Source organism: Pan troglodytes, chromosome 11 (assembly GCF_028858775.2).
Source record: "Pan troglodytes isolate AG18354 chromosome 11, NHGRI_mPanTro3-v2.0_pri, whole genome shotgun sequence".
NCBI lineage: Eukaryota > Metazoa > Chordata > Mammalia > Primates > Hominidae > Pan > Pan troglodytes.
The window spans coordinates 37,235,388-37,249,523 of record NC_072409.2 but is presented as its reverse complement, the minus strand read 5'-3'; the positions used below and the strand labels follow the sequence as shown (position 1 = coordinate 37,249,523).

The 14,136-nt window shown below is 34.6% G+C and overlaps 1 protein-coding gene across 2 annotated transcripts in view; it reads left to right on the top strand.

Annotated features, from left to right (window-relative positions):
• Positions 1-14,136, top strand: part of PLPPR1 (phospholipid phosphatase related 1) — a 294,221-nt gene that overhangs the window by 143,460 nt on the left and 136,625 nt on the right. The window contains exons 1-2 of one of the 2 annotated variants that reach the window (XM_001135494.7): positions 7,046-7,265; positions 7,449-7,556. In XM_001135494.7, coding sequence (XP_001135494.1) covers positions 7,494-7,556 — 63 coding nt within the window. In that variant the 5' untranslated portion in view covers positions 7,046-7,265; positions 7,449-7,493. Of the gene's footprint in view, positions 1-7,045; positions 7,266-7,448; positions 7,557-14,136 lie in introns of those variants that run through there. The other variant, XM_001135665.5, reaches the window with a different exon arrangement.

Here is a 14,136-nt window from a genome sequence, read left to right as displayed (position 1 = left end):
AAAGTTTAACAAGGAAAGTCTCTGGGTAAAAATGGCTAACTAGTAAAATGTAAATATAAAAAACATCACTAATGTGGAGGGACCTGAGTGGCCAAACACTGTGAAGTTATTTGTATCCCATATGAGTGCTTACCAATGGGTCACCTCAGCAGAGGAGGATTTTAATGATCAAGTGGATAGAATGACCTATGACCTGTGGATACCACTCAGCCTCTTTCCCCAGCCACTCATGTCATTGCCCAATGGGCCCATGGACAAAGTGGCCATGGTGGCAAGGATAGAGGTTACACGTGGGCTCAGCAACATGGACTTCCACTCACCAAGGCTGACCTGGCTACTGCCACTGCTGAATGCCCAATTTGCCAGCAGCAGAGACCAACACTGAGCCCTAGATATGGCATCATTCCTTGGGGTGGCAGGTTGATTATATTGGACCTCTTCCGTCATGGAAAGAGCAGAGGTTTGTCCTCACTGGAGTAGACACTTACTCCAGATATGGGTTTGCCTATCCTTCATGCAATGCTTCTGGCAAGACTATCATCTGTGAACTTATGGAATGCCTTATCCACCATCATGGTATTCCACACAGCATTGCCTCTGAACAAGGCACTCATTTTGTGGCTAAAGAAGTGCAGCAGTGGGCTCATGCTCATGGAATTCACTGGTCTTACCATGTACCCTATCATCCTGAAGCAGCTAGAATGATAGAATGGTGGAATGGCCTTTGGAAGTCATAATTACAATGCCAACTTGGTGACAATACTTTGCAGGGCTGGGGCAGAGTTCGCCAGAAGGCCGTGTATGCTCTGAATCAGTGTCCAATATACGGTACTGTTTCTCCCATAGCCAGGATTCGTGAGTCCAGGAATCAAGGAATGGAAGTGGAAGTGGCACCACTCACCATCACCCCTAGTGATCCACTAGCAAAATTTTTGCTTCCTGTTCCCGCGACATTATGTTCTGCTGGCCTAGAGGTCTTAGTTCCAGAGGGAGGAACACTGTCACCAGGAGATACAACAATGATTCCATTATACTGAAAGTTAAGAGTGCCACCTGGAAACTTTGGGCTTCTCCTACCTTTAAGTCAATGGGCTAAGAAGGGAGTGACAGTATTGGCTGGGATAATAGACCTGGACTGTCAAGATGAAATCAGTCTACTACTCTACAACTTAGGTAAGGAAGAGTATGCATGGAATCTATTAGGAGATCCATTAGGGCGTTGCTTAGTATTACCATGCCTTGTGATTAAGGTCAATGGGAAACTACAACAGCCTAATCCAGGCAGGACTACAAATGGCCCAGACCCTTCAGGAATGAAGGTTTGGGTCACACCATCAGGAGAAAAAGCACAACCTGCTGAGTTGCTTGCTGAAGGCAAAGGGAATACAGAATGGGTAGTAGAAGAAGTTAATCACCAATACCAGCTATGACCACTTGACCAGCTGCAGGAATGAGGACTGTAATTGTCCTAAGTATTTCCTCCTTCTTTTGTTAAAAACATGTTTGTGCACGTATACACTTGTACTAAGAAAATATCTTCATTTTATTTCCTTTATCGTGTGACATAAGATTTATTGACTTCATATCAGCATTTAAGTATTGTTAACTTTATGTATTTGGGTTGGGGATTGGTACATTTCCGGTTGTATGAAGGGTAGTTGTATTACATTAGACATAATTATGACCTTATTACTGTCTTTATTTGAAGATTATGCATAATCTCAGAAGATGTGCATGGGTTCAAATTGACAAGGGGTAGACTTGTGATGGTTAATACTGAGTGTCAACTTGATTGGATTGAAGGATGCAAAGTATTAATCCTGAGTGTGTCTGTGAAGGCATTGCCAAAGGATATTAACATTTGAGTCAGTGGGCTGGGGAAGGCAAACCCACCTTAATCTGGATGGGCACCATCTAATCAGCTGCCAGAGAATATAAAGCAGGCAGAAAAACTTGAAAAGGTTAGACTGGCCTAGGCTCCCAACCTATATATTTCTCCCATGCTGGATGCTTCCTGCCTTCAAACATCAGACTCCAAGTTCTTCAGTTTTGGAACTCAGACTGGCTCTCGTTGCTCCTCAGCCTGCAGATGGCCTATTGTGGGACCATGTGACTGTGTGAGTTAATACTTAATAAACTCTCCTTTATATATATATATATATATATATATATATATATATACACATACATACACACACACAGACACACACATATATACACATACACACACATATATATACACATACACACACACATACATTCCATTAATTCTGATTGATTATGTCCCTCTAGAAAACCCTGATTAATACAATTAAGAAATTAAAAGAAATGTCCATACTACACAAAGAGGTCTATAGATTCAATGAAATCCCTACCAAAATTCCAATGTAATTTTTCACAGAAATAAAAACAATTCTAAAATTTGTATGGAACCACAAAAGATCTCAAACAGTCAAAGGAATAGAGAAAAAAAAGAATAAAACTGAATGCATTACACTACCTAACTTAAAAATCTATAAGCTATAATGAACAAAAACAACATGGTCCTGGCATTAAAAACAGACATTTTGACCAATAGAACAGTATAGACAGCCCAGAAATAAGCCCATATATTTGTGGTCAATTGATTTTCAACAGAGGTGCCAAGAAAGCACTAGTGGAGAAAGAATAGTCTCTTCAATAAATGGTGTTGGGAAAACTGGATCTACACAAGCAGAAGAACAAAATTGGACTCTTATTCCACACCATAAACAAAAATTAACTCAAAGTGGATTACGTACTTAAACATGAGACCCGAAACTGTAAAACTACAAGAAGAAAACAAGGGAAATGCTTCACAATATTGGACTGGACAAAGATGTTTTTAGATATGACCCCAAAAGCACAAGCACAAGCAAAATATAAACAAACGGGATTACACCAAACAAAAAAGCTCTGCACAGCAAATGAAACAGTAGAGTTAAGAGACAACCTACAGATCAGAAGAAAATATTTTCAAACATACATCTGATGAGGGGCTAATATTTAAAATATATGAAGAACTCAAACAACTCAATAGCAATAAAACAACCCAATCTAAACATGGTCAAAGAATCTTTGTAGACACTTCTCAAAAGAGGACATACAAATGGCCAACAGATATATATTAGATATATTATATATCTAATATATATTAGATATGTAATATATATCTAATATATATTTATAAATTTATATATATTATATGTATATACATATTCTCATCACTGATGATCAGGGAAATACAAATTAAAACCACAATGAGGTATTACTTCATACCTGTTAGAATGGCTATTATAAAAAAGATGAAAGATAGTAAGTGTTGACGATGGTGTGGAGAAAAAAAAAATGCTTGTGCACTGTTGAATGGGAATGTAAATTAATATATCCATTCTGGAAAACAGTATGGAGGCTCCTCAGAAAACTAAGTATATAATTTATCATGTTATCCAGTAATCCCACTTCTGAGTGTGTATCCAAAGGAATTGAAATCAGTATGCCAAAAGTATTTATGCGTTCTCATGTTCATTGCAGCATTATTCATAACAGCCAAGATATTAAAACTACCTAGGTGTCAATTATTAATGAATGGATAAAGAAATTGGGTATATGTGTGTGTGTGTGTGTATATGTGTATGTATATACATGTATGTATGTATGTATATGTATATATATGTATATACACACACACATACATATATACACACACCAAATTACTATACTATTTGGGGGTATGTGTGTGTGTGTGTGTATATACACACACACACACACATATATATATACACACACATACCTAATACACCAGATTTTCTTTATCCATTCATTAATAATTGACACCTAGGTAGTATATATATAGTGTGCGTATGTGTATATATATATATACACACACATATATATACACACATACTTATATACACATATATATAGTGTGTATGTGTATATATATACACACACACATACATACATAAACCAAATTTTGTTTATCCATTCATTGATAATTGACACCTAGGTAGTGTATATATAGTATAGTGTTACTATACTATTTGGTGAACATATATATGTAATATTGTAATGGAATATTATTTAGCCTTAAAAAGGGGGAAATAACATGGATGAACCTGGAGCACATCATGCTAAGTAAAATAAGCTAGGAACAGAAAGACAAATACCGTATGATTTCACTTACATGTGGAATCTAAAAAAGTTGAAATCATAGAAATAGTGAGTAGAATGATGGTTACCAGTGGCTGGAAGAGGGGGATGGATGGAGAAAGGGAAGATGTTGATCAAAGGGTGTAAAGTTTCAGGTAGACAGGAGGCATAAGCTTTAATGATCTGTTGTGCAGAATGGTGATTATAATGATATATATTTCAAAATTCCTATAAAATTAGATTTTAAATGTTTTGGTAGTAAAAATAAGTACCTGAGGTGATATATTTGTTAATTATGCTGATTTAATCATTTCATATTATAAAAATCAAAACACCACATTATACCTCATAAATATATATAACTATTATTTGTCAATTAAAGAAAAGTGGGAGACAGCTAATGGGAACAGGGCTTGCTTTTGGGGTGAAAAAATATTTTGGAACTTGGTGGTGGTTGCATAATACTGTGAAGGTACTCAATGTCACTGAATTGTATTCTTTAAGATGGTTAACTTTGTATTGTGTGAATTTCACTTCAATCAATGAAAAAGATGGAAAAAATAAAATTAAAACATAAGCAAAAGACTGGAAGAAAATATTGAAAATATGTCTCTGATAAAGATTTGTATATAGAATGTACAAAAAAACCTTTACACCTTGAAAATAAGAAGACGAACAACCCAGCCACAAAAGGTATTTGAATAGACACTTCACAAAAGAAGATATAAAAATGGCTAATAAGCACATGGAAAGATGCTCAACATAATTTTTTATTAGCAAAATGAAAATTAAAACCACAATGAGATATCATTTCACGCCCAGTAGAATAGCTATAATAAAAAAGATAAACAATAAAAATGTCAATGACAGTGTGGAGAAATGGGAACTCTCATACATTGCTGGTGGGAATGTAAAATAGTATAGCTACTTTGGAAAACGTTTTAGTAGTGCTGTTAAAAAATTAAACATAATTTAACATATGACCTAGCAATTCTCTTAGGTGTCTAATATCCATGAGAAATGAAAATATAAATCCACACAAAGAATTGTACACAGATGTTATTAGCATGGTTTTCCATAATATTGAATACAACCAAATACTGGATATAGCCAAAAATTCAAAACAATCTAAATTTCTACCAACTGGTAAAGGTGCAATAGCCATACAATGGAATATTATTTGGCAGTTAAAAGGAAAAAAATTACTGAATGTGCAACAACATGAATGAATCTCAAAAATATGCTAAGTGAAGAAATGCAGAAATAAGAGGTCGTGTATTATATTATTCTATTCATTTAAAATATCCAGAAAAGGCAAATCTGTAGAGTCAGAAAGCAGATTACCTGGCTTTGGGATATGGTGAAGGAGTTGATGGTGGGAATTAACAGTAAATAGACATGATAATTCTTTTAGGGGTGATTAAAAAGTTCTAAAACTATCTTATGGGAAAGTTGTACAATTTGGTAAATTTATTTAAAATATTGAATTGTACACTTAAAATGAGTGAATTGGTATATATAAAATATACCTCACTGTAGTTACTCCCGTCTCTTTGTGTGTGTATGTAGCCATATACATATAAAAAGCTTGGTTGCATTTTGGACCAGAAAAATGAAAATAGAGGGGAATTTTGTATCCTAAAGCTTGTCTTATATTCTCCACTTTATTGTTATTCTTTATTAATTGCATGGAGAAGCCATCTAAAACACTAGGTGTCTGATGCCTTTGCTTTTTCTCGTGCCTCTGCATTCTTGAACATGATTAATATTTAATTTTGTTTTCAGATATACAACACTGTATTTGGCTGATGCTAACAGGAAAGTTCATTTATATCATAAATACTAAGTAAATTCTAAGATATTCGGGTTAAGTAATGGCAAAATTAAAATGGTTGTCCATTTTAAAATGATGGTTGTCCAATCAATTCAATGTGTTTTCTACATGTAGATTCCTTTCTTATTGTAGAAAATAACATCCTAAAATAGAATGGTGAAATAACACATGTAGTATGGGTATGATTTTATAACAGAAAATATCCAATTTTAATTGAAAAAAATTAAGTTGCCTAAAACTTAAATACTGTGGTTGGTATGGATTTATAAAGCACATAATATTAAATTTCATCAGAGAAACTTTTAATTGACAAGTGAGGAGTTGATATCTCAAAAGGGAAGGATATGTATTTTAAAGTTTCATTCTGGAAAAGGGCAGAAAGAAACTTAGGAAGGATAGAAATGAAGACATTAAAATTAATGTCTGACCTTTTAAAAAGTACAGCTGGCCATTCAAATAGACTGGTACTTCCTATGTTACCTTTCATACTGTAATCAAAATCTACAAGAACTGTTGGTAGGGATGACAGAGAAACAGAACAAATGAAAAATAATGACTTTAAGAGCAGATATCTGAAATGTGTAGTACTGCTTTGGCTAGAGAATAAAAAATGTACTGGATTTTTAAAACTCTGGACTGGAAATTTCATTAAAGCTTAAAATCTTTACTTCATTGTATTAAGAAGAATCAAAACTAACTAATCTCCTAATACAATTATATTTTCAGTTCAAAGCAGGGAAGATGTGTTCTAATAAAATATTTAATGACAATCTGCTATTGCCCAGCTACTCCATTCTTGTAAGCTAAGTGAATGTCTTATAAGTTAAATGAAATGTGTTATGCCTTTACTGTTTTATGTTTGGGTCACACACAGGGCTGAGGGAAACCAGTGAAACAGATCGGTGACATATTAACCTGAAGTTGTTCATGGCTGTGTATTCAAGAGAGCAAGGACAAATAATGGTCAAGGAAGGAAGTCAGGGATTGGTGGCTCTGTACTAAATGTCAGCTTCAAAGGGAGAGACCAGAGCATAAACAGACAATTCTCTAGGTTGCAAATTGGGAGGATTAGGAACAAGTAAGAGAGATCCATGCAGGATGGACAAGAAAAAAAGTTTTATACCAAAAATTGTATTTCATGGCATTAGGGCAGTCTACTGGGGTAAGGCACTATGCAGTACTAGGCAATTAGAATTCTATTCACTAGCTATGTGCACAAGCAGCTCCTGACCTGGTCATTTTGGCTGTAAAACTATTCATGGCAAGTATATGTTATTTGCTTTTTATTGGAATGATTATTAGTCTGACTTGACTGTGTTGTAGATCACTGTATTGCTTTTGCACACAGCCTGCTTATCTAGAAGGTAGCTGATATTTTTATGTAAGTACCTAAGGGACTTCTCAATATATGGTTCTTATACTATGCAACCTATTTCTATTTCAGCCTGGACAGTTTTTGACGGTGCAGTCTTGCTATATGGTGTGAGAAATGGCTGTAGGAAACAACACTCAACGAAGTTATTCCATCATCCCGTGTTTTATATTTGTTGAGGTATGTGTATTTTTTAACCTTTATGGACAAATTGAAATAAAAGTAACAGTTTTTATTCTGATAGATTATTTTATAAAATTAATTTTATGATTGGTAAGTCAATTTTGATAGCACAAATATTGGTAAAGATTAATAAACTATGCAAAATGTTTCTTAAATAGGAAGTCATAGAGTAAGAATTTTTTAAACTTCACCTTTGGATATATAATATATCCAAATTAATATATCCAAGAAATATAATAAAATGAATATTGTGTTTTATTATATTTCTTCTATTTTCGACAATGATGTGAATGTTAACTATGAAAGAGAATGAAGCATTTTAATTAATTTTTTTATTAAAAAATCAATATCCTGTTTCAGGAAGTCAATGATCCATGCATTTTACAGATGATATTAGTTCATGGTTTTTTGCCTTGGAACCCAAATAAAGAAAAATAATCTTAGAGTTTACTATCTCCTCTGGACATTTTAGTAGGGTATTGGGAGCTTGTGCAATGTGTGACTTCTTTTGTCCTGAATTACTTTGTTCAGTTCTCCAACTTTGTACTAGCAGTTTTTCCAGCATCTTTTTGGTTAAATTTCCGGAACTCCTTTTGTACTCTACCTCTGTTTCTATGTTTGCTATAGAGGAGACAAAGACATGAATTTTTTAGGAAATTCGGAAAAAAACTGCTTTCTAGGTTATCTCAAAATAAGATGTTGATTTGCCAGAGATGTTATTGTATCTGCCTTATCAAGAAAATAGGGCGTCTAGTGGATCGGTTTTTTTTAGCCTAACGATCAGACCTAAAATATGACAGTGTAAACAGCTGAAAAGTAAGTATCCTGAACTTCTGTCTGGGTAACTGAAGGATAGTCTCCACAACCCAGGGGTGAGCTGTAGCATATTCTTTCTTACGACATCTTTTTGGCTGACTGTGGGAGAAATGTGTGTTGATCCACTTTACTATCCATATAAAAACAAAGTTGGGTTAAACTACTACTCATATTAGCAAAAATGTACTTTCAGTACATCTGTTGTTTATACAAATCCTGTGAAACACTTAGACAAGAACTTTTATGTTCTCCAACTTGAAATAACTTTACCTGCCTATATAGTCAGATAATTTTGAGCATTCTGATTTTTGATCAAATATATGGGTGTTTGGCTGATCATTGAGTTTCACCTTATAGACATTGCTTGGTACTTTTAGATGAACAAATATTTCATAATTTATTTTCTGGTGATATTTGATAATCTGTTCATATTGCAGAACCAGGTAAAGATAGGAGAGAAGGTTGGAACAGAGATGTTAATATAAGCGAAGGTACATATAGACTCAATTTAAGCTAAATATCTGAATGGGTAAACAAAGAACTCATCATTCAACAAGAAACACATATTCTTAATATTTTGCATTTAACTTGCTATACGATGCCAAAATAACTCCATTCAGACAATAGTGATAATTATACATATTGTGGGTTCTGGTTACGATTCTTCTTATTAATATTGTGGTGAAGGGAAAAAATCATTTTTCCTGCAGCTCATGCGAAAAGGTTAGAAGGTAAAATACTAGTACTTTTTTCAGTGTTTGCTTTCTCTTTTGTTATATGAAAAATAATTTTTTAAGTAGGCTGGGGGAAGTTAGGGAATAAGTCATCCATCATCATCTTTATCCTCCCTGCAGCAATTTTATTTTATATTTTCTTAAAAATCAAGGAGGAAGCAACCCTCAAAGTGAGATGTTTAATTTATTGGTGGAAGCTGTAGTCTCCGAAGATTTTCACCTCTCTAATGGGTGAATGATGAGCTTGGCGGGTGGAGCAGCAACAAGGGAGATAAATTAGTTCTTCTGTAGCTTACCCTGACACAAACATAAATAGAAGTCTAAAAATCTGGGAGAGGAAAGATGGTTTATTCTTTTTCTTGTTGTATTGTTGTTCTTATTTTGCATGGAAATTCTTTTAGACCTGTCTTAGAAATAGGCAGGCAAAAGGGAAGGGAAGTAAGACACAGAAGACATTGAGTGGGAAGGAGGTGAATCTCAAAGTGGCTCTCATGATTCTCATGTATTTCATTCATCAAACACTTATTGTTTACCTATATTATTCCAGGTACTATAACAAGGATATCACAAAACTTGGTAAAAAATGTCAACTTGACCAATGAATATCTTTTCACTGTTTTTTAATTATGAAAGAATTTAATCACAGAAAATAACTGACATCCCTGCACCTACCATCAAGACAAAATCTTAAAGTTTTTTCATATTTGCTTCAAATATTTTTGTCAAGGAAAATAAAATGTTACAGATATGGCCAAAATCCTATTGTCCTGAAGCCAGAAGTCATTATATGTATGAAGTTTGGGGCTTCTTTTCCCTACATGTTTCCCATGCATGGCTTATATTTTCCTACATATGTATGTATTCATAAATATTTTAGGAAAATTTTACATAAATGACACTATGCTGAACCTTTCTTTTGCAACTTGCCTTTTCATTCAACATTATGTTTCTGAGATTTATCCAGACTGGCAGTCCATTCGTTTTAATTGTTGCAATTTATCCTATTGTGCAAATATAGCTACTGAGGGACAGTGTGTTTATGCGTTTGTTTGCTTAATATGCTTTTTCACTGTCATAAATGTTTTTGCAGAAAATATTCTTATTTTTGTCTCTTCGTGCATATATGCAAGAGCTCTCTTAGTTTGACACATAGCAGAATTGCTAGGGGATAATTACATTTGCCAGTTGTTTTCTGCTGCATTATAGAAGCAACCTTGATATTTGTATATCAATTTCTTTGAAGAAATTTTAAAAACCTCTATTATTAATTTTATGAGTATGTCATATATTCTGTAGGTTTTTTTCAGACAATTACATCATCTATAAGTGGCAGCAGATTTATTTCTTCTTTTCCAATTGTCATGTTTTTACTTTTTTGCCTTGTCTTATTGCTTTGGTTAAGAACCCCCCTGTAACGTTGGATAGAGGCAGTGGTAGAAAATATCTTTGCCTTGTTGCCGACTTTAAAGAAAATATTTCAAGTGTTTTACTATTCAATTATGAATAAACGTGGATTTTTACTTTTTTCTTGCTCCCTACCATCATCTAATTTGGATTACTTAATTTGGTTTAATCCCCCATTTCCTTCCTTTATTGGTTAAAAATTATATTTCTTTTTTTAAATTACTTTAAAATTTTAAATATACATATTTGACAACACAAACTGAAGTTCATCAATAGCTCCATGATTCTCTTAAACAATCAATGACCATTCTTTGGCTACTTCGAGCTCTTATATGTCATCCTTCATTTTTATATTTTCCTTAAAATTTTCACCTTTTTTTCAGTTGGGCTTCTTTGAATTTACCTGCATTCATCAGTTTCTTTGCTTACTATTCCTCTCCTACTGTAATTTGCTCATGAAGTTTATCCTTTAGCAATCCTTTCATCAAGAGTCTAGTACTGTTGATGAAGAGATTCCAACTCTGAAGAGATTTATTCTGAGCTAAATATGAGTGACCACGCCCTGTGACACAGCCTGCAGGAGACCCTCAGAACATGTGCTCAAAGTGGTCAGGGTGAAGCTTGGTTTCATACATTTTAGGGAAATATGAGACATCAATCAAATACATTTAAGATATACATTGGTTTGATCCAGAAAGTGGAACAATCCGAAGGGGAGAGCTTTCAGGTTATAGGTAGATTTAAAATTTTTCTGATTGGCAATTTGTTGCAAGAGTCATTATCAATAGAAAGGAATGTCCGGTTTGATAAGAGGTTATGGAGACCAAAATTTTATCATACAGATGAAGCCTCCAGGTAGCAGGCTCCAGAGAGAATAGATTGTAAATGTTTCTTATCAGACTTAAAGTCTGTGTAGATGGTAAACGCTGGTCAACTTTTCCTGAATTCCAAAAGGGAAGAGGGTAAAATGAGGCATGTCTGACCCTCCAACCTTGTCATGAGTTGGGGGGTTAAATCCTCCACCTCTTTTGGTGCTCTGAAATTTCAACATAATATGTCTAAGTGTGAATTTATACTAGCTAGGACTTATTGTGTATCCTGAATATTAACAGTCATGTTTGTCACTAATTCTGTAAAACTCTCAACCATTGCTGCTTCAAATATCTTTTCTGCAACATCTATGTGTATCTTCTCATTCTTTCACTCCATCTCTTAGCCCATCTCGTTGCTGTTTTTTTAATTTCCAGAAATTCTGTGTTTTTAAAATTATTTTTATAGTGTCATTTTCTGTGCTTATGGTTTTCTTTTGTCTTTAATTATATTAAATGTAATTATATATTTTCAGATTGTCCTATTATCTGAAAATATTGGCACTCTGATCCTCCTGTTGGTTGTGTCTGCTGTCTTTAGCTCATGTAGGACTGTTTCCTTATATTTGTGGTTTTTGTTTAGCTCCAGTTTAGCCGAGCTTACTTCTGTAAGGTTCATGTAGACCTTAGGTTTTGAGAATATCACTTTGGAGGAATTTTGCATAAATGTTTGTTGCCCTTGGGTTTAATTTCTATATTCAGCAACCAAACTTGTAAAGTCTCAAACGTATAGTCAAAGTTGATCTTTCCTTGTAGTCTTCCTATACCAGCAGGTGGATTATATAGAACACTTTCAGTTTACCTGTGAATTGAAAGGGAAGGAGAGAGGGATAACCATTGTTTGTAGATATTTGCAGTGGAATGTTTTCATGCCGTTTTTGTTTCATGAATACATTCATTCATTCATTCCACAAACACTTATTCAGTAACTACATTTTTCCCCAAGGCATTATGTCTTTTGCCATTTTGGATACTTTACATAGTAACTATCCTTCTGTAACTTGGATCTCACTAAGTTCTTCATAGAGCCGGGACTGTTGGGCCATGCTTGAAATGTGTGTGACAGATCCAGGGTGGTAATGAGACATATAAGCTGCTCATAGTGGAATGCTGATGTGCATTTTCTTGGTGATTTTAATTGTATGAGCAGAGTTTTGACTTGGGGATGTTTTGTTTATTTGTGGCAGTTGGTGAGGAGAACAGATGCCAACCAGCCTCTACAATTCAAAGTTGCTGATGACTGAGGAGGCTGCCTGGGACTCACCCAGAAGGCTGAAATAGTGGTAGAGAAGCTGCCTGACAATACAGCAGGCAACATAAAAGGTCTTATGGGGACCACAAGTCAGGAGCAGCATTGCCCCTGGTAATCCTTGAATTTCTTATAGACCAAAAGGAAAAGTTAAGATACCACTGGAGAGAGAAGAAAGTTTGTAGATTACGAGAGCACCTACAGGGAAAAGCTGAAAGGGAGAGGATTAACAGTGGGAGGAAAGCAGAATGGATCAAGAAGTATATGTAATGGACATGGCAGGCAGTTCTGAAAACCAAATCCTTGAATGACAGACATTCAGAAAAATTTCTCTTTTGTACATCTCCCAGTCTCAGCTGATCTTGAAATGTAGCTTGTAGTCCTGGCCAGATCCCTTAAAAATAGGATAGTGATTTTAAAAGCCAGGATATAAACTTTTCTATCACTTTTCAGACAGAATCACTAAAATTTCAAGATAGTCCACAATGATATTTCTGGCTGACAGGTCATAGCTCTTTACTGCTCTGGTTCTACCAGAGCAAGCTGAAACAATGCTGAGCCAGACAAAAGCTAGAGAAGTCAGATGGTGCAGGAAAAGGAGAAAATTGACAATCTTTAATGAACATGAGGACATCTATTTTCTCATCATTTTTTCTCCTTAAACTCATAACATTACTTTTTGTTAGAATAAAGGTACTTAAACATACCCCCAAAATTAAAAAGAGATAAAATTCAAATAGTCTGTGATTTTCATTCTTAGTCCTTTTTCCCTTCCTTCTGCCTTCCCTTCTTCCTTCTCTCCCATTCCACTTCTGATACTCTTTCTCTCTTCCTGTTTTCTTCCTCCTTCCTTTTCTTCACTGTCATTTCAGCAAAACTTCTCATGCTTGAGGCTCTTTTTGTAAAAAGGACTTCTCTGAGGAAAAACACATTCTAATTGGTGAGTGAAACATCTGAAAAACAGGAATGTAAACTTCCTGAGGTCTCTCATGCCTTCTCACAGCTATCAGGCATATTTTCCAAAATGCTTAAAAGACTGAGATACCCTGTTTGACAGATATTCCCAGACATTAGTGGATTCCTCTCCAGACAATTTTACCATGTTCTCTATGAAACCATTAATAACTCAGCCAAGTCTCTTTTATATATATTTGTGCTAATAGCAACTCTAAGTGCAGCTTAGTTACCATAGCAGACAATATTAAGTACCAGGAATTGGACAGAATGAATGAAATTGTTGTTTGATGTGTACAGGTCTGACAGTTTTATCATTTTGATGGTTGCTCATACTTGCAATTTTTATTGCCTATTTTTGACAACTCATTTTTCTCAGCTTGAACCTAGCAGGTGATTGTTATAAATTGCAGACTGCAGATAAATAATATCATGAAGTTCAGCAAGAACTTGATGATTTCGAGTGTCTTTCTCTGGGGCCAGAACTTAAAGAATTCCTATCATCACTTTTGGACATTGAATGTCATTTCAATGTTTCCCTTATTTTGTGT